General features: G+C 37.4%; 1 protein-coding gene and 1 long non-coding RNA gene across 3 annotated transcripts; one reads left to right on the top strand and one right to left on the bottom strand.

Annotated features, from left to right (window-relative positions):
• Positions 1 to 1,239: 1,239 nt before the first annotated feature.
• Positions 1,240 to 22,291, top strand: ccdc50a (coiled-coil domain containing 50a). Of its 2 annotated transcripts, XM_043222476.1 has the most exons (12): positions 1,240 to 1,546; positions 6,073 to 6,135; positions 8,726 to 8,855; positions 10,447 to 10,537; positions 11,631 to 11,727; positions 14,553 to 15,329; positions 15,613 to 15,737; positions 15,815 to 15,859; positions 15,947 to 16,051; positions 18,558 to 18,655; positions 18,739 to 18,842; positions 19,578 to 22,291. In XM_043222476.1, the coding sequence occupies exons 1-12, from the start codon at positions 1,498 to 1,500 to the stop codon at positions 19,595 to 19,597; spliced, it is 1,704 nt and encodes a 567-aa protein (XP_043078411.1). In that variant the 5' UTR covers positions 1,240 to 1,497; the 3' UTR covers positions 19,598 to 22,291. The 2 variants fall into 2 exon arrangements, with proteins under 2 accessions (XP_043078411.1, XP_043078412.1); XM_043222477.1 differs by lacking the exon at positions 14,553 to 15,329 and having other exon boundaries at positions 1,251 to 1,546.
• Positions 21,161 to 24,537, bottom strand: LOC122327264. The gene is made up of 2 exons (XR_006247624.1): positions 24,225 to 24,537; positions 21,161 to 23,315 (listed from the first exon to the last, which is right to left on the bottom strand). It is a non-coding gene; the product is annotated as an uncharacterized LOC122327264 (long non-coding RNA).
• Positions 24,538 to 26,204: the final 1,667 nt, after the last annotated feature.

The raw sequence follows: 26,204 nt of genomic DNA on the forward strand, positions 1-26,204 counted from the left end.
AAGAAACAGTGTGATGATGGATGGGATTGGATGGACGTTGTGTTTAAATATGAATATTTTTTTAGTCTTTAGTTTTTTATTTTCTATATTCAGCTCTACATCAGGTTTTTTGTAACATTTCCTTGACATCAATGACATAATGATTACAAAAGAATTACAATATTTGCATATAATTACAATTAAATATTTTTTAAAATAATGAAAATTATATTTCAAATTATTGTTACGTTATTATATTATAGTTGTACTACGTATTTAAAAGAAAAAAATTATAATAATAAAAAAATACATATATACATACATATATATAAATAAGGCACTGTCCATCCGATAGAAACACTAATTGCATTAAAACATGGGAGAATCTGATAAAAATATGATCCATATCATTCTTATAACAAAGTTTATTTAAATACATTTTATTTTTGTAACAATTTGTTTTATTTTGTAACTAATAACTTTTTTTTTTTTTTTTAAATTTTCAGTTTCTATCAATCATAAACTACAAAATAACTGCAAAAATAAATGTCTTAAAAATAATAATATCTAATATTTCAGCAAATACTGCACTCTGGAAGTAAAGTATTTTCCATTCGATTATTATTTATAAATTAATTAATTAAAATTATAATAATTCATTTACATAATTCTCTAAAAAAACAGTTTTTAATAGTTTTTATTTTTATGTAATATTTTACCTTCTTACAATTTCCATAGCAATGATGACATCAATGACAACAGCAATAACAGCAACATTAATAATAGTAAATAACTGATTAATTAATATGCTCTCTCTCTCTCTCTCTCTCTCTCTCTCTCTCTCTCTCTCTATATATATATATATATATATATATATATATATATATATATATATATATATATATATATATATATATATATATAGTTATAGAAACATATTTACATTTTACATTATAATTATCTATACATAATTATAAAATCGTACGCAGGCCTAGCAGCATTTTCCAAAAGCAAAAGTAAGTGGTTTAAAGCAAAAAAAAAAAAAATTCAATATAAGAGTGTTTATACTGGCCTGCATTTCAAACATAAATAACAACAGTAACTAGGTTTTTAAATACGTAGAAAACATCCAGGTAGCCTACTTCCGAGGGAATTTGGGCAGGTTCAGTGCGTGCGTGCGCGCGCGCGCTTCTCTGCGTGCCAGAACGTGAACGCGTGCGCGCGTGGCATGTCCCGCCCTGCCATCCGTAGCAAACACACACACACACACACACACGGAGCTCAGTTTTTCCTTCGCAGTTTGTGTGTATGTGTGTGTGCGCGCGAGCTCGCAATATTCATCTGCCGAGGGTACAGAGGGAGGGACGGACAGAAACCTCGGCTGGCGACAGAAACCAATCAGAGCGACACATTAGCGAAGACATCGATCGGGATTTATTTATCTGACGGAAACCGCCATCCGTCTGTCAAACAATAACCTTCAGAAACCCCAGAGAAACATTACGCGCCCGCGACGACATGGCTGATTTTAGTATTGATCAGAACAACCTGCCTGGCGTAAAAGAGGGTGAGTGAAGAAGAAGAAGAAGATGATGATGGTGGTGCGCGTGCTTTCTGAGGCATTGTGTGTGTGTGTGTGTGTGTGTGTGTTGCTGCGTTAAAATAAACGGGCAAACGGCACGGCCTGTTAGATGATTCACAACTGCCAAAAACGATTCAGTTTGATTACATCGTCTTGAATTGTCACGGTTATGGTTATTTCGACCCAATGCGTCGGTTGCGTTTCATACAATATAACGTTACGGAGATATTTACGTTACCGGGGGGATAAATCAGAGACACCGAGCCGTTTCGATGTACCTCTATCAATTCATATCCGATATAGAGAGCGATTAAATTCGGGCCTGTTTGCCTCAAATATGTCATAGATGGCGTGTGGTGCCTGACGTTAGCTTTAGTTACTGTGTGTGTGTGTGTGTGTGTGTGTGTGTGTGTGTGTGTGTGTGAACGCTGGCACATGTGTTGTGAGATTCATCACGAAAATGCTCGGCATACTGAAGATGACTGGTGCAACACAAGCTGTTGATGACTTACCACGTTATTAAGGGGAAAAAACTAGCTAGCTTTGCAGGATTTCACCCCACTAGTTTTAATCTCCTTTGATGCTTTGGGGAGTATTATCATTTACAGACCATATCGGGTTTTTTTTATTTTGCACAAAGTCCAGTTTGTGATAGCATCCGAGGTTTCCATTCAGTCGCCGGTCTCAAGCGGAAACTCTAAAGCCAGCAGCTGATTGGTCACCGAATGTTGGGTCTTAGTTATTTCGTTCAAAAATAAATCATTTTGAAATTAAAGGTGCTTAAATGTTTCCGCGCAGCTCTTCCATAGAAGAACCCTTTTTTTGAAGAACCTTCTTTCGCCGCAAAGAACCTTTCGTGAAACGGAAAGATGTTAAAGGTTCTTTTAAGGAACTGTTAAGGTTCTTCTAAAGCGTCGTGGAGCACCTTCATGTTAATTAATGTAGTTGCCTCAAAAACTTTAATTTATTATATCTCTATTTACTCATCCTCATGCCGTGAGTTTCTTTCTTTCTTTATTTGAGCACTAAAAATATTTTTAGGTTTTTTTAAGAACGTTGGTAATAAAGTTAGGCCCAATGGTAGCCATTAAATTCTAAATTATTGCAATATAAACCGTGACAGTCAAAGGCCACCGTCGGCCGTTTGGTTGCTAGCGTTCTTGATAATATATTAATTTGATGCTTTTAGCGACGTAAAATGACTTAATATTAAATTTTTTTTGAAGGTGGTTATTGGTCTGAAACCGCAATTCAGGAGTCGGGCGATTCCGGCTGATAACCGAATGCTGGTTTCTGTATTTTCAACGACCTCTTAAGTGGGACGGGCCAAATTTTAACCATTTTCATTCGTAATCGGCTACTGGTCTGGAACTGAAATCCAAAAACCGAGACATTCTGGCTGATTGAGGGCCGAATGTCGGTTTCTATTTAGCTTTCGCTTCTTATTTAAGTTTATTTTAAGCGTTAAAAGCTCTCGTATTCGTGGAAAGTGGCTTTTAGGCTCTCTGCATTTGCGCGAAATTCTTCGGTCACAAGATGCAGGAACCTTGCGGATCGTTAAGCCCGTTTCAATTCGTCGATTTGTGGATATTCTGGCCCGAAAGCTTATGTAAAAAAAAGCGCTTCCCTCCACTTATTTCACGTCATTAACGCTTGCGTACGTTTGCTACGAAAGAGTCTGGACGTTTTCAGCTTATTATCGGATGAAGACGGGCAGCCTGCCGCGTTTCTCACGGGTTTCTGTTTGTTTCTCTTCGAAGAATGTGCTGGTGGTTTCTGTTTCGGGTCGTTTGGCCTGCGTGTGGATTCTGTGTTGTGTTGCAGCTGCTTTTTGCTCTTGGAGGCAAACTTGGGGACGTTGGCCTGGAGAAAAGTGCGGGCTTCAAAATGCTGCTTCTGCCGCCTAGCTAAGACCTCCTGGGATGCGCTCTGCGTCGGTTTCGTGTTTGCTTTGGAGAGCTTTCAGCTTTTCCCGGTGTTGATGTTCCTTGTTTGCCAGTCGCTGCTCAAGTGCTGCTCTGTAGCGCCTTGAGGATCGTCATTCTTGATGAATCAGACGTTTTAATTGATGCCGTAGTGTTTGTGTCGCCGTGGGCTGCAGTTATCTTATGGTATCGCCCACGAGTTTTTAATATCAGGAGACGATCCGCCAGCATGTTGTTTTTGGGGAATTTATGTCTGAAATATTTTAGGTTGTGCTGACTTTTATTTTTATTAGTTTTATTTATATATATGTATGTGTGTGTATATACATAATGTGTTATACTTATTATAATTATAAATTTGAAAAACAAGCAAACAAACATAAAATTTAATAAACTAAATATTTAATAATTATTTAATAAACTATGCTCGTGGTGTAGTCTAATATCTGGAAATGTTCTGTTGTTGTTGTTTTTGTTTGGGGTCAGTAAGATTTAAAGTTTTAAATTAAAAGCATTAAAACTAAATTAAAACTTTTATTCATCAAGCAAGCATTAAATTAACCTAAAGTGATAGTAAAGGCAATTAAAAGGCTACTCAATATTTCTATTTTAATTAAATGCTGTTCTTTTGAACGTTCTAGTCGTCAGAGAATTATGAAAAAAACACTGCAGTAAATTTTTCAATGATATTTCGCAATACCCTTTTTTTAATGACATGTTGGTCAAATAAATGCAATAAAAACATTCAAAACAAGCACATCTCAAATTTGTCAACCTGGCCTCTATATATATATATATATATATATTCATTTACCATTTAATATTTGTGTCATGCATCCAATTTCTATAAGTCACATGCCTTTGCCATAAAACCCCAAAAGGTGTTTTTAGCACAGGTTCTTCAAATTGGCCTCCGACCCCCGAATATAAGGAAATGAAGCCTAGAGTAAACGCACAGTCAGCACCAAGATGCTTATTTTCAGTTGGGGCTTTCTTGGTTCCTCCTGCCAAATACTACTCGGCCGTTCTGTGAATCCTGTCAGAAAGGGCACTGAGCATGACTTCACCGGCCGGCAGACTGCGAAGAACGTCAATTTCGCTCTTGGTTCCTCATTGAGCCCCATGAATATCTTCCGCTCGAGGTGCTGATCGGCAGCAGATGGACGACGACTTTAATCACCGATCTGGAGAAGTGGCTTAAATCTTATCCTCGTCTCGCCTCGGCTAAACATACAGACACTGGAAAAAAATTCCTAGCATTACACGAACAGGTTTTTTGGTTTTTTTTTGCCTCGTTATTACACCTGCGACTGAATTCCGTCACGGATGTAGCGCGCAGCGTGAAACTGGAGCGTGTTAATCACGCTCGGTACCCAGAAACGGTTTGAGCGGTTTTCCTTGCAGGCTGAAACGCAGAAGACCCGTGCTTCTGTCTGATTTAGGATTATCGTAGCTTGTATCGGAGGCTCGAAGGCGTTCGCTGCTCGGTTGGTCACGAATGAATGCGTTGCGTGGATTTCGTGGCCTCTCCACCTGCGTTTCGAAGCGTGTCTCAGCAGCTGGGAGGCTGCCAGGTGCAGAATCAGGCCAAAAAAAACCCAACAAAAACCATAAGATAAGAGGATGTTAAAGGGCGGATGTGGAGGACATGGTTTCAGTTCTCGGGTTGTATTTATAACTGTGGTGATAATGGTTGGTTGCCAGGTTTCAGTTTTAGAGTAATGCAGACCCCACAGAATTTCCACGGAATTGTTACCCTTAAAAGAAAAAAAGGTGTACTTTTTGAAAGGGATTTTAAATATAAAAAAAAAAAAAAGTTTAAATTTTGTAATTAATTTATTTAAATGTTGATTATTTAATGTATTTATTCATAATCTGTATTTTTGTGTATTTTTGCTGTGGATATTACAGCAATTAATTTTTTGTGTGTGTATATATATATATATATATATATATATATATATATATATATATATATGTATAATTAATTAATTAATTAATTATTTTTTTAACCATGAATATAAGAATTTTATTACATACTTTTAATTTTACCAGAGTAATATATATATATATATATATATATATATATATATATATATATATATATATATATATTTATTTATTTATTTATTTTTTTTTTTGCCATGAATAAACCCTTTACTGTGTGGTAATTTTTGCTCTTTTTTTTTTTTTTTTTTTTTTTTCTCTCGACATAAATATTGCCTTTACTGCACATTTTTTTTTCATTCATTCATCCTTCACTACTACAGCATTAAAAGATAAATGAAAAGGGATACAGAACTATTTGATAGCTTGTGGATCAATAAGATTTTTTTGTTTTGTTTTAAACGGTTCTTATTTTCTTACTCAGATTTCTCGTTGCTTAACATTTTCACGGAAACCGAGCCGTGGTGGAACTCTCAGAAGAACCGCATTTGTTTGAAATGCTAAAGCTGTTCACCCAAATCTGTTATCCTGAGGTTTGCGTCGTGAATTCCAGTGTGGGTTGAAGCTATGATACGCGCTTCTGTGCTAACAGTAAATAACCCGATTTTTATCTCTTTCTGTCTGTCTGTGTGTCTGCAGTCTGCCGGGACTTCGCCGTGTTAGAAGACCACTGTCTGGCCCACAACCTTCAGGAACAGGAAAGTAAGTCCTCTCATACCCACCGCCCTCATAAGTGAACTTTAAAGAATGGAAAGTAATGACCTGTAATCGAGAAGTTGTTTGTTGACGCCAAATGAGTCACTGAAAAGCCGCTACAGTGTTTCCCCGTCCTTACTAATTATCGACGGTGGACTGCAGAGCATCGTATCGCTTTCATTAGCGCTGGTTTATTAGGAAATGATGTTGAAAACGACAAAGAGCTCCCGAGGACACACGTTTACTGTCATTTGGTGATTTTATTTGACGTCCAATCAGCTCACGCATTTGGGAATTTCACGTGAGGGCGGAACCAGGGTTTCCAGAAGAAGACGAGGCGGTTGCTCAAATTCCCCCGAAAGTTAATCAACGGAAAGCTCTTTAGTTTTAAAGCGACGACGATAGTCTCGTCCAAGTCCTGAGTTTCGAATGCTTCGTACATTTACGCCTCTGACAGTCAAATCGTTACTCGCTCGCGACCCGTAAGACCTTTTGTTCGTCCTCCGAGCGCAAATTAAGATGTTTTTGAAATCCGAGAGCCCGTGTGACGGTTGTGTTATCAAGCTGCCAAAATGCTTTTTGTGCAAAGACGAAACAAAACCAATTTTTGAAACCGCTTTCCTCCGTGTCGGCGTTTGTTCGTCACGCTGTTTGAACCGTCCCTTTAAGACAAAGCATACGATTGTGTTTTCCTGAAGAAGCACAGCAGGTTCTTTCAACAGTGTGCCGTTGGGAGGATCAGAAAACTCTCGTTTTAGAGCTGAAACGCAAACCCTGTCTTGTGAAATTCGGTTATTCAGAAGTCTTGTAGCAAATCCATATTTCCGTGAGATCTGCTCAATCAATAGTATAAAGTCACCCTTAAAACTGACCTTTCTTTTTTTAGCAGAGCAGTGTTATTATAGTATTTGTATTTATTTATTTGTTATTATTTATTGATTATTATTTATATTTTATTTATTCTGAATTCCTATATATTGTGTTATGTCAGTTTTAATTTTTAATATTGGCTTGCTTTTTATTATTAGCTTGAAAAAAAAAAAAAAAAAAGATTTTGTGTAGCCTTGTGAGCATTTTTTTTTTACGTTTCAGTTAAATGCTTTTTAATGTTTTTTATTTATTTAGTTTATAGCAATTTTTTTTTATTAGTTTGAATAATTTAAGATGGTCAGTTTTCATATAGTGAATATATTTTTCATTTGATCTTTTTTTTTAATTAACACAAAATATTAGTTTTTATTAATACATTTTTTATTAATAATTTTAGATCTTCAGTTTCTGCTCGTTTAGTTCATTTAGCTCGTCCAGTCAGCGTTTTTAATATTCATTTAGGTTTTTCACAAACGAACAATGAACGGACGCGTTTTATTTTTTAGTTTTAGATTCAGGTTAACAATAACAAGACTGTAGAGCTTTTATGTGACCGAACAAAGCAGGTTCTTCGACACTAAATCAACAGGCCGGAGTCGCCTGACCTTTCCTGCGAGAAACACGTCAACTAACCCGTCCCAGCTGAAAGAAAATCTACCCCTACTTTTTTTTTTTTTTTTTTTTTTCTTTTAACGCTCAAAATAGCTCCTGGTAAAAAATGTGGCTAGCCTGACTGACATCAGGTATATCCATCACGTAAATGTTTCGGTTTATAGCTTTTCTTTCTTTCCGGCGCTCTTTCTCAAAAATAGCGTGCGCTCGCAGCCACAGGATCAATAAAAGTGTTCAGGCTTTGGGAAAATGATGCACCGAGTTGGCTAGAATTGCGTCAGTGTCTAGGATTTACTGCGCAGCCTTGATCTGAGCGCTCTCGTGTTATTTCAGAGCACGTGCTCTCAGCTGCCCGTTTACCAGCTCGTGATATGCGGTGACGTATGATCTGGATTTTGCTCAAATTGTCCGTTTTTTTTCATTGTTCACTTTTCAGTTGTTTTACCAATTGACTCATTTTACAAAAAGCATAATATACAAAAACTTTCATTTCATCGTTCATCATTATTTTAAATTATATTCTGTATATTATTATAATTCTATATATTATAATAATATTCCTCCTATTATTTTAAATGTATATTATTATTATTATTATTATTTTAATTTATTATTTTAAGTTTAATAGTAGATATGAATAATAATAATTTTTAAATAAAATTATTTATATATAGCCTAGTTCAGTGGTTTATACATGTAATGAGTTCTTATTTTAAATGTAAATTATTATTATTATTATTATTATTATTTTTATGCAAATGTAGTTGCGATTGTGAAACCTCACATTCTGATGCTTGTGCTGCTTTTTGCTCGTATAAAATAAATTTGATAAAATTTTCAAAATGTGAGACCACGAACATGAGGCCATAAAAAAATCATATAGTTTATATATAGATTATATAGTTTAGATTATATCCTATAATCATGTTGAATATTTAAGTTCTTCCGGGCATTTTTTTTTTTTTTACTAATCATCTTATTAACATATATTTTTGATAGTTATCCGAAAACGCACTGGCTATTTGTAACTATATCTTTAGTGTCATTTATTAGCATTAAAGACGCTGTGAAGCGAGCGTCTAAACGCCGGGTTTCTCCTCCTTTCCTTTTCCAGTCGAGAGCCACCTGGCCTCCAACGTCCACAAGAGCCGCCTGGTGCAGCAGGACCTGCAGGTGGCCAAACGTCTGCAGGAGGAAGAGGACAAGCGGGCCAAAGCCGAGAGCCAGAGACAGCACCGCCACCTGTGAGTAACCCCAAAGACCAAACCGTGCTCGAAAGAAGGTCGTTCTTTTCACGCGTCTTCCCAGACTCCTTCAGCCACTTGGGGAAAAATCCTGCTTGTTTTGTCGTCTCTTGAGATAAAGGCTTATCGGCGCTTAAATTGCGTTACCGGTGGCCGCTCTCGACCGATACCGCGTGAAGCTGAGAAGTACGGAGACGCAATACGCGGGTTCGCTTCGGCTCCGGCTGAAGGCCTTGCGGCGAGGAAGCGAAATGTTTTGACTGTGTGATAAAGTGTTCCTTCCTGCCGGCCGACGTCTCGAGGTCTCGGAGCTAAACGAATAGCGTTTCGCGGCATTGCTGATTTTTCTGTATGCGGCCATCAAAAGACTTCTCGTCGTCTTCTGCGCTGCTTTAATGAGAAGCTCGTGTTGCCTAAACACGTCTTTAAGTCCAACTAATTACATTAGCTAGGTCGTAATGGGATTTCTTTAGTAATTACTCTGTCTGAATGGTAATCACATTACTAATTACTGCTGAAATAATTTCCCAAACCTGTGGAAGGAACGATACAAGATAGACGCCGTCCAACGCTCAATCGCATGCAAAGTAAGATTTTGTTTACAGTGCGTGTGCACAGTGTGTATTTATTATGTTTATATACATACACACACGTGCACGTACATATTCAGGTAGTATCTTATGTTCATGTATTAAATGTGTATTTAATATAAATATATACGTAAAAACATGTCAGTATTTTCTGTACGTGTGCATTTAATTAACAAACACGGCACACACATGCAAGCAAAAACATTTATTTTGGGTGCAATTAATCGTTCTACAGCACTGTTCTTTATTTAAAGGGATAGTTCGTCCAAAAATGAAAATTTTAAGTTTATTTACTTTATATGACTGAGAGACTGAGACGGTTTGAGTTACGAAATACATTAACAGTTTTTAACAAAACTTTTTTTTTCGTCTTCTGTCTTTGAATGTGCACAATAATAATAAGAATAATAATTCTAAGTATTAATAGTAGTAGGATGAGGGGTATTATTTGTATTATTTTATTTGTATGTTTTAAGTCAATATATTGCTAGTATTTTATTATTCATAATAAAAATAAAAATAATTTTCTGTACCTTGCTATATTTTTAAAAATTTTGTTACTGTCGATTTAAAAAAAAACTGATGCAATATTAAATTTAAGTTGTAAAATGACCTTAACTAAAATTAAAATCAAACTAAAATTAAAAAAGAAGAAAAAAAAAACTTGCCAAAGGTGCCAGACAATTACTAAAATTAAAATGAACTGAAAATATTAAAATACTCTATAAAAAAAAAAAAAAAAATTAAATATATACATATAAAATGTATAGGATTCTAAATATTAATAAATATTTCAAAATACCACTGGGAATTTTATGATTTTAATTTAATGAATTACCTAAGGCACATAAACATAAATCACAAATCTTATTTACGACAATGACCCGTTTCTACAAATCCTGCAGTCAGTCTTCTTCATCTGACAGGAAGTGAAAGCCTGGCGGTGTCTAAACTCAAGTGTTTTATTCGTTGTTGTTTTTTTCTCCCCTTTGCCCTGCCAGGGAACGCATCGACAATGAAATGGCTCAGGAGATTCAAGAACAACTGGTCTGGCAGGCTGAACAGCAGCGGCAGCAGGAGGAGAAAGACGAGGTGAGAGCCCTTAACAGCGCTTCGGCTCGGGCTTAGCCACGCCCACGTCAGTCACGTGACTTCACGGGGATCGAAACGCTTGAGAACGCATACTGTCGCATTCTCTTGGTCATGAGAAAAACATAAATGTATCCACACCCGGGGACTGCTCGGGGCCCCGCCGCCACTAGGGGCCCAAAACAATAGGTTGTAAGAGCGCTGCTGTCACTAACCAAATTTCCATCCAGTTTGTTATTGACAGCGAATATAAGTAAAAACTTTCCATCAAACTTTTTTTTTTTTTCTTTAAATTATTTGTGTGAAAAAATAAAAATGCATACTTAATTTATAGTTTAGTAATATAGTAGCCATTTGAAACTTAATTATATTATTACAATTATAGGCCTACTTAAATGCATTTTTATAAACAAGTGTCATGAGTTTTATTTTTTATTTTATTTATTATTGTATTATTAACATTTTTCGGACAAACTTTTATTAGGAAATGTTGATTTTGGTTATTTTATTTCTGCTATAGCCTAACCGACCACCGACGGTCATTAAGCCGTTATTAACCTTTGACCCACAAGATTGTTAAATAACTGTTAAATTAAATTCGAGTTGATGTGTGGCTGTGACATATTTAAAATGGCTAAATTGTATTTCCAGGGATGCACTTTATACACACAAAAAGCAGCATAAACATGAACGTGAGGACATTAACGCGCTTGCAGCGCTAGGCCTATATGCAAAAAAACCCCAAAAAACTGTCATAATTAATGAATTAACAAATTGAAAGAAAGAAAACAATTAGCAGACTATATGCAGAAATTCATTTTTCAATTTTTATGTTTTTTCGTTTTTTTTTTTCTAATGCACACTTTCAAAGATGAATCTTGTTTGTTGTTGGGGTTTTTATTAGCCTACAAAAGCACAATGTTTGTTTTTGTTGTGAATGTAGTTGTGAGTTTGTGTAGATTTTTATTGTGAGTCTGGGGCAGGGCCCCAAAATTACCCTGCTTAGGGCCATCAGATGTACAGGGCCGGGCCTGCCTATGGCTCTGCTTGTTTCCCGCTCATTCTTCTCAATTGATGTTTGTATGCTCTCGACTAGGCCATCGCCCGGAAGCTGCAGGAGCGAGAGATGAAAGAGGAGAGGAAACGGCAGAAGCAGATGGAAGGAAACCCAGAGGAGTACTACGAAGAGAAAGGTGTGTAGACGCCCTCTGGTGGAGGAGAGACGAGGACATGCGGGTTCGCCTCGTTAGGATGAGAAATGCTTTTTGAAAGTACTGCGTCATGTTTTAACACGGGTACCTTGAAACCTGACATAAAAACACATGTTCGTTGCGTGCAAAAACGAGTACGAGCAGTGCGGTCTGATTCAGGAACAGATGACTCTTTCTTGCAGTGAATCAAAGTCAAAAGACAAGTTCTGAGAAGCGCTTTTTTTGTGTTCTGAGAAGTGTTTGTTGAAACAGAGCTGAAGGGAAAAGAACAAGCACAAAATGAATCGCTATCGTTTAAAAATGGAAAAAAATAAAACTAATTCAAATATTTGTGATGCTTATAATATACAAAATCTAGAAAAAAATGTAGTAAAATTCTAGAAAATTAAAACACACAGTGTGTGTGTATATATATATATATATATATATATATATATATATATATATATATATATATATATATATATATATATATATATATGCACACTCTATAATTAAAATTTTTGATAGAATTTTCTTAATGGTTACAAAAACTAATAATTGATCAATTATGTGTATAATTTTTTATAATTGTAATATTTTGTAGCATACATAAATATAACAGTGTACGTTATAAGATCTAAAAATACTTAAGATTGAAAAAATATATATATAATACACGCACACACACACACACATATATATGCAAATACAAACAAGCATATAAGAATATTTTTCATATCCAAAATTTTTTTCAATGCATATTTAAATGTATGTTCAAGTAATAGTTTCAAATACATGTATGTGTGTGTATTTTTATATAATATACATAATATACACAGTAAACATTACATATGTTATGTAAACAAATATTTAGGATGCGTTTTCTTTTATCTTTTTCAATAATAATATATAGAGTCAGCCACTAGTAGTTGACATTCCTGTGCAAAGTTTGCCGTACATTACGCTTTCCTGTTTAACTCTCTCAGAGATACTGGCTTAGGAAGCAATTACAAGTAATCAACACACTTTTCATACATTTCAAGCCCCAAGCACTCCAGAGACTTCCATCCGCTTATTATGAACGTCAGCTAACTCCACCGCATGTTAGTATGCAACTTAAGCTTGTTTAGTAAACATTAGGCAACTCCGGGTAGGATCTCGTATAGCACCGGCAGAGCATCTTGCTTTCCTAATGGGTCACCATTTAACGACAAATGCTACAAAACCGGACGTGCAAGTTGTTCACGTCGACGCGGCATCGGTTACCTCCACCCGCCCTGCGTGGCTGCCCTTGCGTGCCACAGTATGCATTCGAACCCTTTGCTTTCGCATGTTATGTATTCATTTTCTCATGCCGTTGCGTTTAGTGTCTCGGGTTGGCCGGTACGGTGCTTGTGGGGTCCGTTCGCCTCATTTAACGCACTCAAATCTCTCATTCATGAGCGTTTAATGAATGGTTTTTTCAACGAAAACCCTCCGAAAACGAAACTTCAGCGTTGCTTCGTGTTGTGAGGATGTCGCCACGATAAGCAGAGATTAGCGGCCGCCCACAGAGCACAGCATAAAAGATTCAGCATCTCGGGGAGTATCTTTAGCTCTTTCTCTCCCTCTCAAAGCGTGGCTGCGTAGATGGGCTCCGCTCTCACGCCAGGATGCAAACAATTAGGACTAGGTTGCGCTTGCGCAGGGATGTGTTGGGGAGGAGATCAGACATGTTTATCTGAATTCTTCATGCGTGATTCTGTGATAAAGAATAGCCGTGGGAGAGTTAACGAATGCGAAAGGCTTGGCTTTTTGGAATAAATGGGGACGAAAATGGACATGAGCCTATTTATAAACACCTAGCATGTGCGCTAATTTGAGATTTGGTTGTAGAAATAGGATTAAGGCATTAAGACTGAGAAATCCGTGATTAATTTTGCTGCAGAGCAACACTGGTTCGCAGCCAATTGTTTGAAATACCGTAATGTTTTTTTTGTTGTTCGTTTGATTGCTTGTTTTGTTTTTTTTGTATTATAAAATAACACGTTCTCAGTCCCAACCCACTTATTAATCCTCATTGAATGTAGCAAGTAAGGAAAATGCTAACTTTGCTAATTTGCTGCAAACAGGATTCAGAATGAACAATTAACCATGTACAATTTTTACACACTATATTACAATAGATTTTTTTTAACAATACATTAAGTGTAACAATATTATAGTTATTATTTTAATTGATGATATTCTGTCCACCAAAACTCATTAATTGAAATGACAACATGGTATTCAGTTTTTAGCTTAAAAATAAATAAAGAAATAAAGCTAAAATAGAAAAAGGACAAGCACAGAACAGAATCTTTATATTTAAAAATGGAAATAAAAAAAAATAACTCAAATATTTGTGACGCTTGTATTAGTATATGCATATCTGATTGTTTCATCATTTAATCTCGCATATTAATTCTGATTTCTTTTTAAAAAACAATCATGGCGCTACTTTATTTCAATAAAGAATTCTACATCTAATGAGCTGTTGTTAAAAGAACAATTGGAAATTACTATTATAATTTTCCTGCTTTTAAAAATTAGGGTAAATACAGTTTAAGCCTTAAATATACAAGTTAAATGTACTTAACCTTGACACGCATGGCATTAGTTACTGTTACAGACCCTGACTGTAACATTTTCATTTGAATGGCTTGGTACTAATTATCAACAATGGCTTTATTTACCATTTTACCTCCTGCATCATCCACAGTGAACTAACCCTTGTGTACTAACCCGGACAATTTCCCTCCTTGTTCTTGCACTCCACCTTTTGCCTCACACTCGCTTTCACCCAGCCTCCCGATTTCCACCGGACCGGCGAGAGCCAAAACCCCGTTCCGCTTCTCCAGGTTACAGAAAAGAGAAGAATCACGACTATGATCGGATTCTTTCCCCGTACAACTCTCCTGAACCCGACAGAAAAAGATATCCCAATAGCCGTAGCCGATATCCGGAATGTGAGCCCGTTGAGTTCAGCCGATCTAGGAATCCGGAGAGTCCGAGCAAGTACTGCTCACCTGAGCGACGAATCAAAGAAAGAAACAAACCTCTCGATCTCGATCACACTGAACCACGTAGAAAAAAGAAGCAAGATCAATGGGACGACCCGGAGCTAGTGGTCCGCCGGAAAGAGAGGCCTCAGAGGGATTACTCTGCCGGGCAGGACAAGGAGAGGATCAGGGATCGAGAACGAGAATGGGATGGACGGAGAGCCAAGGAAAGGTCGAGAGATCGCAACCGGACAAGAAGCCAAGATCGATTGTTTAGCGGCATTGACAGAGGCAGGGACGTGGACCGGGAGATGGACCAAAATGGCTACGGACATGGTAGCAGAGAGAGGCAAAGAGAACGAGGTAGAGATGGGAACAGAAGGAGGCACAGAAGCAGGGAGCGTGACCTGGACGATTACGGTCTCGTCCCGACTAGAGGAAGCTCTGAAGTAAGCCTGGAGTGGGAGGATCACAAGAACAGGCCGAGACTCCCGTCAGGTCCTAATGAGGTGTTTGAGGAGCCCGTCCCCAGAGGTCCCTCAAACGAGGGCCGGTCCCCTGGTCATTCTCCCAGAGAGAGAGGTATGGCCCGAGGCCCATGTGTTTGAGTCAACCTGCTTGGACTTTGCAGTGCCATCTGGTGGTGGGAGTGCTGTCAAGATTTCCTTTTTCCTGTGCATTGGTGTTGTGCTTTTTGTCTTTGTTGGACTATTTTGAAATTATTTCTGGGGCACAAAATCGTATCAATCCTTTCTTAACCCTACCCCCAAACCCACCCCACCCCCACCCCCCCATGCTGCTTGGGTTCTGTTTGAATTATGTTGTTCTTTCCACATGGATTATTGACCTCTGATGCCCCCTGCAGGTCGGAAGCCGCGAGGAGAATATGGCATGAAGGAAGCAACACACGGACTGGCCCAGTTAGACCTACAAGACCAGGAGCTCATAGACTTAGAGGTGGCCCGCAAGCTACAGGATGAAGAAATCAAGGTATCTTGAGTCTCGTTGCTTGAAATGATCGGTGACTTTTAATCCACAAATGTACTTATGTCTTTTTTAATTTACAGGCGAGTCAGTTCGACAGACGAGCCGCTCAGGTCGCACAAGACGAGGTACCGTATGGTTCATTGTTTTGGTACACTGTCAGGGGGTGGCTTATGTTATTTGTTTTACGGTTTGTTTTGTCACTGTAATTTAAGGAAATGGCACGACGGCTAATGGAGGAAGAAAAAAGGGAGTATAAGAGGTCGAAAGATAAGGACAAACAAGTAATGGAGAGACGACGGCCTGAGGTGGAGTATAAGGTCAGCAAAATACATTACATGTTTTACTTATTTTATTTATTTTTGCAAATTATGAGTGAAATCAAGTGTGGAACCCATAGAAAGTTTTGCTTTTGTTTTGTTGATATCATTTAGAATTTGTTGAATTTGACTTTCTGTGTCATTTTGTTGTGAAATGTATTTTTACCGGCGTCGGTTAGTCGTGTGCATCAGGAAAGTGGGTTCAGTGAAACAATAACAGCACTTTATATTCAGTCATTGATTCATTTGATATTACGTACCTGTCTTTGTCCCTGCCACTGGGTATATATGGATAATTTTAGAATTGGGGGTACATTTTGTGTCTCTCAGGCAAACCAAAACAAAACAAACCAAAAAAAAATTCACTGAATCAGTTTTGATTTATAATACATCACCAAAGTAGCGTAATTAATGATTCATTCAGCTTCAATTATCAATAAATAATTGTCAAATTTTAGTTTACTCTATAACGTTACATAAACAATTGCTTAAAATATCAAATCTTCGTAATATTTGTAACAAATACATTTTGTGTCTGTCCCTATGTTCTAATCAGCTCTGTTTATAAAAAATCTTTAAAGCATTCATAGAGAAAACATTTGATTTGTGCCGAGTGATGTCACTTGCTCTGGTAGAAATCTTTGGAAGGCATTGATGTATACATTTATGGTCATTCATTTGCACAAAATGTTTAGGATACACCAATAGTAGAATAGTTATTTGTCAAATCTGTTATTGTGATTTTGCAGTGAATCAACCAACAATAATAAGATAAAAATGCATAAATAATTCTGTTTTAGACATGCCCTGTGTTACCTGGTTTGAGCTTAGCATCTTTAGCTAAAGCACAAAATGCTGGAAAATGTCAATTCTGTTACTGTCAACTCTGTTAGTGGTTTAGAAATTGATAACAGCGTTGACAATTAGTTACAAAATTCTAATTCACATTCCCATTTCACATTTAAGTATTTTACATAATCATCGTCATTTTTATTATTATTATTATTATTATTTACTATTTATTTTGGATAATGGGTTATTTTACTTATATCATTACAGGCTGAAAAAATTAAATACAGGTAAGTTAAACTCTCAGCATAAGAAAGGCAAAGGCAACAGAAGCCACAGCCACATGCTGACCCTGTAAAGAAGGTAGAAAATAGATGGCACAAAAGGAAAAAAAAAACAACACTGCTCAAAATACAGGCCTGTTTCGCTCTGAAGTTTCTAATACTTATGCAAACATATGGGTTCTTTTATTAAATCTATAAAAATGTGCATAGTGCACATTAAAGGCATATTGGCAGAAATTGCAGATGACTGATTGGCATGCCCAGGGCGAGGGAGCAGCCATGTCATTTTATTTTCCAGATGCATGAGACACGTGCAGTTCATGAAAGATCTGTAATTTAATTCTATTTGTTTAAGATTAAAAACTTACGTTTAAAATGATTGAATGATTTCAGCTTTAGAATCCAGCAGAAAATTTAGTTTTTGGTCTTCTAACTAAAGATATTCAACTCTCCTATTCTCCTATTTTATACTATTCAGTGCATTGATACAATCTGTGTTGTTAAAAGCGCTATATAAATAAGTGATTGATTGATTGATTGAAGTTATCTGATATCAACTCTGTTACCATCAGTGTCAACCCTGTTTGTTTAAAGTTCTGCTTTAAAAATTATTATTGTGTTTCATTGGTAACAAATTGATCAGAAGCTATGTGGCCTGAATATTACTACTACTACTTGAAATTTGAAAGAATTGAATTCATTTTTAAAGCTATGTTTAGAGAAAATGCGTACCATGTTGGCAACTTTTCAGTTAAGTGCGTTTATATTTTCACTCCGAAACAAAGTCTGCACCCTATTAGGTCTAATATTGAATTAATGGATGAAAAGACAGACATTCTGCTAAGGAGGACAGGGTTTTAAATGGTTATGTTTTTTAACTGTAAATGTTTGACTTAATATGTCTATAACAGAGTTGACAGATTTGTCTGTTAGTAAGTTTTAAGATCAGCAAATATAGAAAATATAAAATTTGAAGAGTGTTCTATGTAGAAAGAAAAACTATTTTTGTTTTCTTCCTCAGCTTGAAATGTACCTGCAATTCTAGAGTGTGTGTGTGTGTGTGTGTGTGTGTGTGTGTGTGTGTGTGTGTGTGTGTGTGTCACCACCACAACACCGGTGGTTGTTGGTGATTTCCCACTGCGGTATTGAAAAATTGCCACCGTCACAGCCCTAATAGTAAGATAGTTATTACTTAGTAATTTCGGTCGTATTAGGATATTTAGGTTAGTAATTTATGGTTTTATTAATAGATGTATAGTATTTAGATTTTCAAATGATGGTAACAAGAACATTGCTACAGTGTCAGAAAATTTTTTTATTGAGCAGTGCAAGTTATTACCTGCTAATGTTGCTGGAACCCACATTACTCCACGTATGTCTTGTGCCATCGATCCTCATCTACTGACACGCTCTCTTCACTTCTGTCACGTCAGCCAGTGCAAGAAGAAGTGGTACGACCACGAACGAGAGAAGAGCCGCCGCGCATCAGAGAGGACGAGTACCAGAGAGCGCGCAACCACAAACCCGCCAGGTACCACATCTCCACTCATTAACACACTCACGCTGTCAGGGGTCCTGCAGGAGCCTCACGTTCCTCTCGGTTCTTCTCTCCAGGCCGCCTCCTCCTACACAGCACTACGAGAACATAAACCCGAGCTACGCCTATGCGGACCCCTACTCCCCTCGTCCTCCATCAAGACCAGAGGCGGCGTACAAAGGTTCATATTGCACTTATGAGATATCATGCTTTAACAGGGTTGGCATTAATCACTTACCAAACCCTAAAAGCTTTGCTCGTCTTCCGAACACACTTTAAGATATTTTGGATGAAAAACCAGGAGGTTTGTGCCAGAAAATTACGAAAGAGATACTTCATCTGTGATCAGTGGCTCGACCGTAACGTTACGAAGCGGTGAGATGTTTTGTTTTGTATGCAAAGAAAACAAATACAACGACTTTACATTTACATTTACATTTAGTCATTTTGCAGACGCTTTTATCCAAAGCGACTTACAATTGAGAGTACAACAATTTATCCAACAATTCAACACCGTAACGCCGTTTTGGAGAGTATTTGCTGGACTCAAGCTGCGACTCTTCTTTGTCAGCCTGGTGCTTTTTCTACGTCTATTTACACTTTGATAAATACGGTCATCGTTTTTGTTTACTTTGCGTACAAAAAGTATTCTCCTAGCGTCGTAATATCACGAATGAACCACCGCTGGAGGATTCAGGCGACATCTTTCATACTTTTCTGGACCTTTTGTCAGTCGTAATTGTTTGACATTCAATATCTACAATATCTTAAATTGTGCTCTGAAGCTGTTATGGATTTGGAAGGCCATGGGGGTAAGTGATTCCTGGCAAAATTGTCATTTTGGGGTGGTGTAACCCTTTAGATATTGAATCACTTTTTAAATCTGGTCGTCTGCGTCTTCTTCTATCTCCTTTAGGTGCCTACTACAGACAGTGACCACAAGCCTCCACTGCTGTCCAATCATGAGTCCGTTCGGCCCTTTATTTTGCGAATCAGTAAAGGATGAAATGATTCATAAATACTTTGAGGCTTTCTGCAGAAGCTACTGACACTTTATTTTATTCTTTCCCTATCGGGCTCATCTCTTCGGATGAGCCGACGTCGTCTCTTCGTGTCGTGAAAGAGTCTTTTACCCTGGAGCTACGGACTACTGGGTGACGGGGACCGTTCCTGTTTGCTTCTCATGTTCTCGTCTTATCGTGGATGACCGGACAGGAAGGGATCTACTGCACAGCTCTCTCGAATATCCCTTTTCTTTCGGCGTCTGTAACAAAGCTTCGTCTCGATTCCATGTTGAGTTCAGGATTTACGGCGGTTTTCCACTTTTCCGTGCGTTTTTATTTAACGGAAAACGTGCTTGGATTTCTATAAAGCGCACTTTTGTGCTATATATTTATTGATTTTATTTTGAGAGGATGTATTTTATTTTGAATCGCTGATTGTTTTTACCCTCCCCCCCCCTGAAGATCTGAAGAGACTGTTAGCATAAACCAGGAGCGATCCGATTTCTGGAGATGCAAAATTTCACATATCTCAACGACTTAAGAAGCGGGTTTCGAGGTGAGGTTGTCGGCGCTTCTTCATTTTGCCTTCATATCATTCACGAGAGACTCTTTACCGGCATTGCGGGCTCGTGTACAGCTAGGGTTCGAGACGCTCAGCCTTCGGGTGTCTTTGTATCTGCGACATTTCCCCCTTCCCCCGCAGTGTCGGTAGCGATTCCCTCATCTTCGTCGTAGGTGCTTCAGGACCTACTGATATGCTCCAGTGTTCAAGTGCATGCTGGCTGAATGTGAACTTTATGGGGTCCATATGAATCTTGTCCAAAAAGTGGCCACAAACGCATCTTTTTCGTTTATTTTTATATATTTTTACGTTTTTATTTATAATTCAGTACAAATCCAAAATACTAGTTTTAAAGCATGTAGTAGCATTGCTGTTGGCACAGATGTAAACGGTTTTCTCGCTTGCTGCATCATATGCAATCCATGCTAGTATATCAGTGTTCGGATTTGCCGTGCTTTGCATTCGGTGGCGAACTTACTTTAAGCAGGGACATAAAAACCGACCAGCAAACGGATCAAGGCAGCAAACAAGTGACTATAGCGTTCATCTGGCACTTTCTATGAGTGGAGTACAAAATAAGGCCTGAAACTCTTATTAAGGTTATGTGTTTTATTTTGTATTTTTATTTTTTCAGCAAAAAAATCTGTTTTTTTTTTTAATTTAAAACCTTTAGAACTTGTCTAAATCAAAATTATTCGATCCTAATTTGTCTTATTGTTATTATTTTTTTTTTTTTTTAGCAATTGTTTACTTCTTACAGAGAGCCTAAGATAAAGTGATCAGAAATTGTATATAAATATATAAACTACAAATATACAAAAACATAATTTAGCTTTGCTAATTTGGGGCCAAATGCTATTTTAAGCAAACATTATCAATAAAAATAAGTGCACAGTCTTTTTTTGTGTTTTTATTTATTTTTTTTCCACTACATTTTTTTTTTTTTGCATTTCTTTTATTGCTTTGGTTTGTATAGCTTTTGTTTTGTTTTTTTAGTTTGTGTGTAACGTGATATCTTTTGCCAGCTTGTTTATTTCAAGCAAATAGAAAATAGCAAAAATTAAAAAAACAATAAACCTAAACAATAACTTCTAATTCAGTTGAAGCTCTCTAGCTGGGGACCGGAAACCAATTGTTCAGTATTTAAAATAGATTCGACAGTATTACGATGCTTTTAACATTCCACAAAATAATAAAACTAGCTTATCTAATGTTTTTCTTTTTTTTTGTCTTGTTTAACTTTCCCTTGAAACAGACCGATTTTGCACCTCTTTATGGAAAGTGCCGCACGCTCATCACTCTACAAGGGCATTTGTTTTCTTTCCTTACTGCTCAGTCATCGCTCGCGTTCCGTGTTCCTGTCAAAATAAATGCGTTTTAAAGGGATCGCGTTCCGCTCGGCCTTTTGGGAACGGGAATACGATCGCGCGGGCTCCATGTAGCATCCTGTACAGATACGACTAAAGACAGCAGCTACTTTTTGTATCGCATTAGTGCCTCTATACGACCGGCGTCCGACCGCTTCTGCTCTCGAGAACGATTCATTCGGTGCGTTCCGGTGAAAGGCGTGGCCTGAAACGCGTCCAATAAACACGTAGGGAAAATCTCTTCTGTTGCCGCGCTGCTACGCTTAAAAGGTGATTTGAGACCATTTTTCTTGTGCAGTCGTATTACAGTTTCGAATCACTTTACGTGTGTGTTTTAGTGATGAATGTGCATATATATATATCTCTCTCTCTTTTTCAGTGCGGTGTCGATCCGGCGCGCGTAGTAGTCGAAAAACATAATTGTACGTCGCAATTCTGATACTAATTGGCTGGATGGGGTTTTGTGCCAAATGTCGTTCAACATTCAGGGATTTTAACCAAGTATTGCTGTAAACAAACACAAACGAACTGAACTTTTAGCACCCGATACGCGACAGAGACGAGGTCCACGCCGGTTTGTTTCACAATCAGCTGCTGCTGGAAACGGTTTTGCGGCCGGCGAAAGTGTTTGTATCTTGCACATTCTCATAGCTTCCACTGGCCAACTGTAAATACCAAATAAATGACTTTTAAAGGACGCGCGTTTGTGAGCCAGTGTCTCATTTAGATAAACTTGCTGACCGATATTGTCACACGCGCGCGCGCACACACACACAGTTAAATAATATTACATATATAAAAAGATCAGTAAACTTTTTTGCTTTGCCTTTTAAGCAAATGTCACCACAGTGCGACTAAAAAAAAGTTTAATACAGAAAACATTCATTTGAGTGGATGAAAAACAAATGAATACAGAAGAAGCTTGTTGCAAATTGCCTAAATGAATCACTCGGCTGGAGCCGGCAGGTTTGGGACATTCATTGTTTTATTAATATGCAATTATTTGTTCATAAAAGCAGCGAGTAAACGACGATCATTTACAGACTTCGGTTCTTCCGAGGCCTATAAACGCTTATCAGTAACAAGGAAGCGTTTAGTTTTTCCCCCCCCTCACGCTTTCGTTTTATTGTCACGTGACAGACCAGGAAATGACATCAGAGGCAACCCTGACGGGCCTCCTTGCTCAAGTGTAAGCATTTTTTTTTAATCGAAAGTGGTTTTAAAACGGCAAACTGCCATGTTTGTCGTTAAATCGAAACCATTGTGGAAAAACAGTTCAAACGCATGCGGCCGCAATGAGCTTTCGTTTCGTTTTCATCGTCTTTGTCACTGACCCTCGACAACTCCACTGGCCGCATATGATGAAACGCAAATTCCGCTGTGGTTATTTTCTGCACAAGGGCCTCAATTACAAGTGAATGAGGAAGTGTGAACGCCAGCCTCCTCCTCCTCCTCCTCCTCCTCCTCTCCCGGGCAGGTTCACCTGCATGCCGGAGATTTTCACGGTTACTTGCGGGTGTGAACGACGCGGATCCTCACGTGTTCTCCTGCGCCGCTCTCCTCGCGCTCTGCCGCCATCCAGCGGCTTTCACTGTGCTCGAGGAGCCGAATATCTGCAGCGCCCACTACTAGAAACAATGACTGAAATCCTGCTGCTCATCTCAGCCACGATTCCTAGCAATGCGCACTGCAGCTCAGAGGGTCCGGGCTTCGCGCAACACCTGAAATAAAAACGGGAGCACGTTTCTGAAATCGCGTAGCTTCAACGGGAAAACATCTTTGGACCAACGTTACATTTCTTACGGCGTGCAATGACATATTTAAGCATGTGTATATATAGGGCGTCATAAAAAACACTTTCGATCTCATTTAAAACGTTCACAGTGCGTGTAAAGTAACCATGCGCTTTATTACAGAATATATTTGGGGGATACTTTTAAAATGGACAAGTCGTATTGAAAATCCAACAAATACGGCGAAACACCAATAAATATCTAGTAAAATGAGACTCATTGATAAATACGGTTATAAGTTATTAAATATAGAAAGTAACTTAAGTATGTGATAACTGTACCTCAGTCTAACTATCTGAACTGTCATTTAAACTGTCACATGCTGGCTAAAACAATGTATAGCAGCCTATTTATAAAAAAAAAAAAATATATATATATATATATATATATATATATATATATATATATATATATATATATATATATATATATATATGATTAGGTTACGGATGATTTAGATTTAATTAATAACTTTTTTAATCTGATTTAGCAGCTTAAAATAAGTTGAAAAGCAAAGCGTGGACTGTATTTCACTTCCTCGTGATTCTAGGGTTCCGATAGAATTCTAAGATATTTGAAAAGTCATTCAAAACAAGACGTCAGCGTTTTTAAAAGTTGAACTCATCACGCCATTTTAAAAACGCAACGCACCCCGAGAAGCGACGCGACTCCCGCGGTAAATCAATCCACGTGAGGGGTGTTTACGCGTGGAAAAACGACACGAAGAACACCAGCGCGGGGTGTTCGTCCGTAACTTGTCATTTTTTACCGGACTTCACTCCCCGGCTGCGCGTCCCGTGAGAGCGTGTCAGTCAGGCGGTGAGAATGACAGCTTACCTGAGAGAGGCGTCCCGAGCGCTCGCCTCGCGTCGAAACACGGCCCCCGGACGGCTCTCAAGCGTTCTCCTCGGTGAGAGTGAAGAGGTGCGTCGACTGCGTGAGAGCGGCTCTATAGGCTTTGCTTTATTTCTCGTCGTTTACCCTTTTTGGGCCGATGAGCCTGCGGCGCATCTTCAGGAAAAACCGGTACAGGTGGTCACATGAGGGTGTGTCGAGTCAGTGCTAATTAAACTCAAACAGGTTGGATATGCGTGTAAAAACTTATTCTGTTGAAAAATAAAAAAATACGCGCACACACACACACACACACACACACATATATATATATATATATATATATATATATATATATATATATATATATATATATATATATATATATATATGTATATATATATATGTATGTATATATATATATATATATATATATGTATATATATGTATGTATATATGTATATGTATATATATATATATATATATATATATATATATATATATATATATATATATATATATATATATATATATATATATGTATATGTATGTATATATATATATATATATATATATATATATATATATATATATATATATATATATATATATATATATATATTTACATTTAGTAATTTTGTTTTTAATTTTGTTGTTTATAGTCGAAGTCGGGTCCCACTTAAAGCTGAAATATGTATTTTTTTCCATATTGACCTAATCTTACTATGCAGAGGGAACTGTAAATGTGGTATTTTAAGTTGATTTTCCTCAACAAAAAAAAAGTAAAAACTGTCAAATCTGCAAATTTTACAGAGGCCTAAGCAGCCTGCACATAAAGAACCTGAGCGAGTCCTTCTCCAAACCCCTCATAAATCACACCACGTTTGATTGGCCTTACGCCTGTTTTTTAAAGCCACATATATTATATGTTATTATTATTAATCTACCTGACATGACAATGTCCATTTTTAGCACACCAACTACTGTCCAAAGGAGGCAAGTTGTTAAAACAATGATGATAATAATAATAAAATTCCCATAGATATGTGTTATGTGTCGTTGGGCCTCAGGCTGTGTTTCCAGGAATGACATCTGACAGGTTTGAGAGCTGGGACTTCAGCCGGCTACACTTTATAATATCTTTAGCGAGCGATAATATTGTGATTTGCGATAAACAGTTGATGGCAGCCATCGACTTCATAAATAAACGCGAGTCGGTCTCTATCGTCAAAACATCTTCTTTCGTGTTCATCTGAACAAAGGGAGGCGAAGTGGAAGGCGAGCACACGACAGAATTCAAACTCTTGCGAGAACCAATCCAGGTATACGGTGAACGGAAGAACCGCGAGATTTCAAACCTTTTCAGAGTTTGCGTGATCGGGATTTCCGCACTGTTACTTTTTTCACCGGAAACGAAATCGCTGTGCGTTACAGGCTCCTGCGATGAAACGAAGAAGTGCCTCTGTACAGTCCTGGAATACATTTTTGTGCGAGAGCCAAAGCACCGGTGTTTCTGGCATGTTTTCTTTGTTTCTGTTTCTTTAAACTGGTTTTTTTGAACGAGTTTCGCTTGAGTTTGAACACAAAGCAGTTCTTCCCTTTTTGAAACGCCGGTAACACTTTACTGTAAGGTGTCATTTATTAACATTAATGCATTAATTGACATGAAAGGACAACGAACGCTACATTTATTACTCTCTTTATTCATCTTTGTTTATGTTAGTTAATAAAAAATACTGTCGATCATTGTTAGGTCGTGTAAGCTCTCTGAGTTTAATAATGCCTTTGTAAATTAAGATGAACTGAGATTAATAAATACTTTATAAGTATCGTCGTTGTAGGTTCATGTTAACTAATGTAGTTAACTAATGTTAACTAATGAACCTTATTGTTATAAAATAAACATTTAGCAACAAATTTAAAAATATAGGCATTTTTAAAACTTTCCCAGGTTATTGTTATTCGACGTTAAAATCATATAGT

The sequence above is a fragment of the Puntigrus tetrazona genome, chromosome 22 (genome assembly GCF_018831695.1).
Source record: "Puntigrus tetrazona isolate hp1 chromosome 22, ASM1883169v1, whole genome shotgun sequence".
Taxonomy (NCBI): Eukaryota; Metazoa; Chordata; class Actinopteri; order Cypriniformes; family Cyprinidae; genus Puntigrus; species Puntigrus tetrazona.

Excerpts from the sequence above, each read along its gene's own strand:
- ccdc50a (XM_043222476.1), top strand. The coding sequence starts at position 1,498 with ATGGCTGATTTTAGTATTGATCAGAACAACCTGCCTGGCGTAAAAGAG. Across the intron at positions 8,856-10,446 it reads CAGAGACAGCACCGCCACCT|GGAACGCATCGACAATGAAA; the intron begins GTGAGTAACCCC and ends TTGCCCTGCCAG. Across the intron at positions 15,330-15,612 it reads TCATTCTCCCAGAGAGAGAG|GTCGGAAGCCGCGAGGAGAA; the intron begins GTATGGCCCGAG and ends TGCCCCCTGCAG.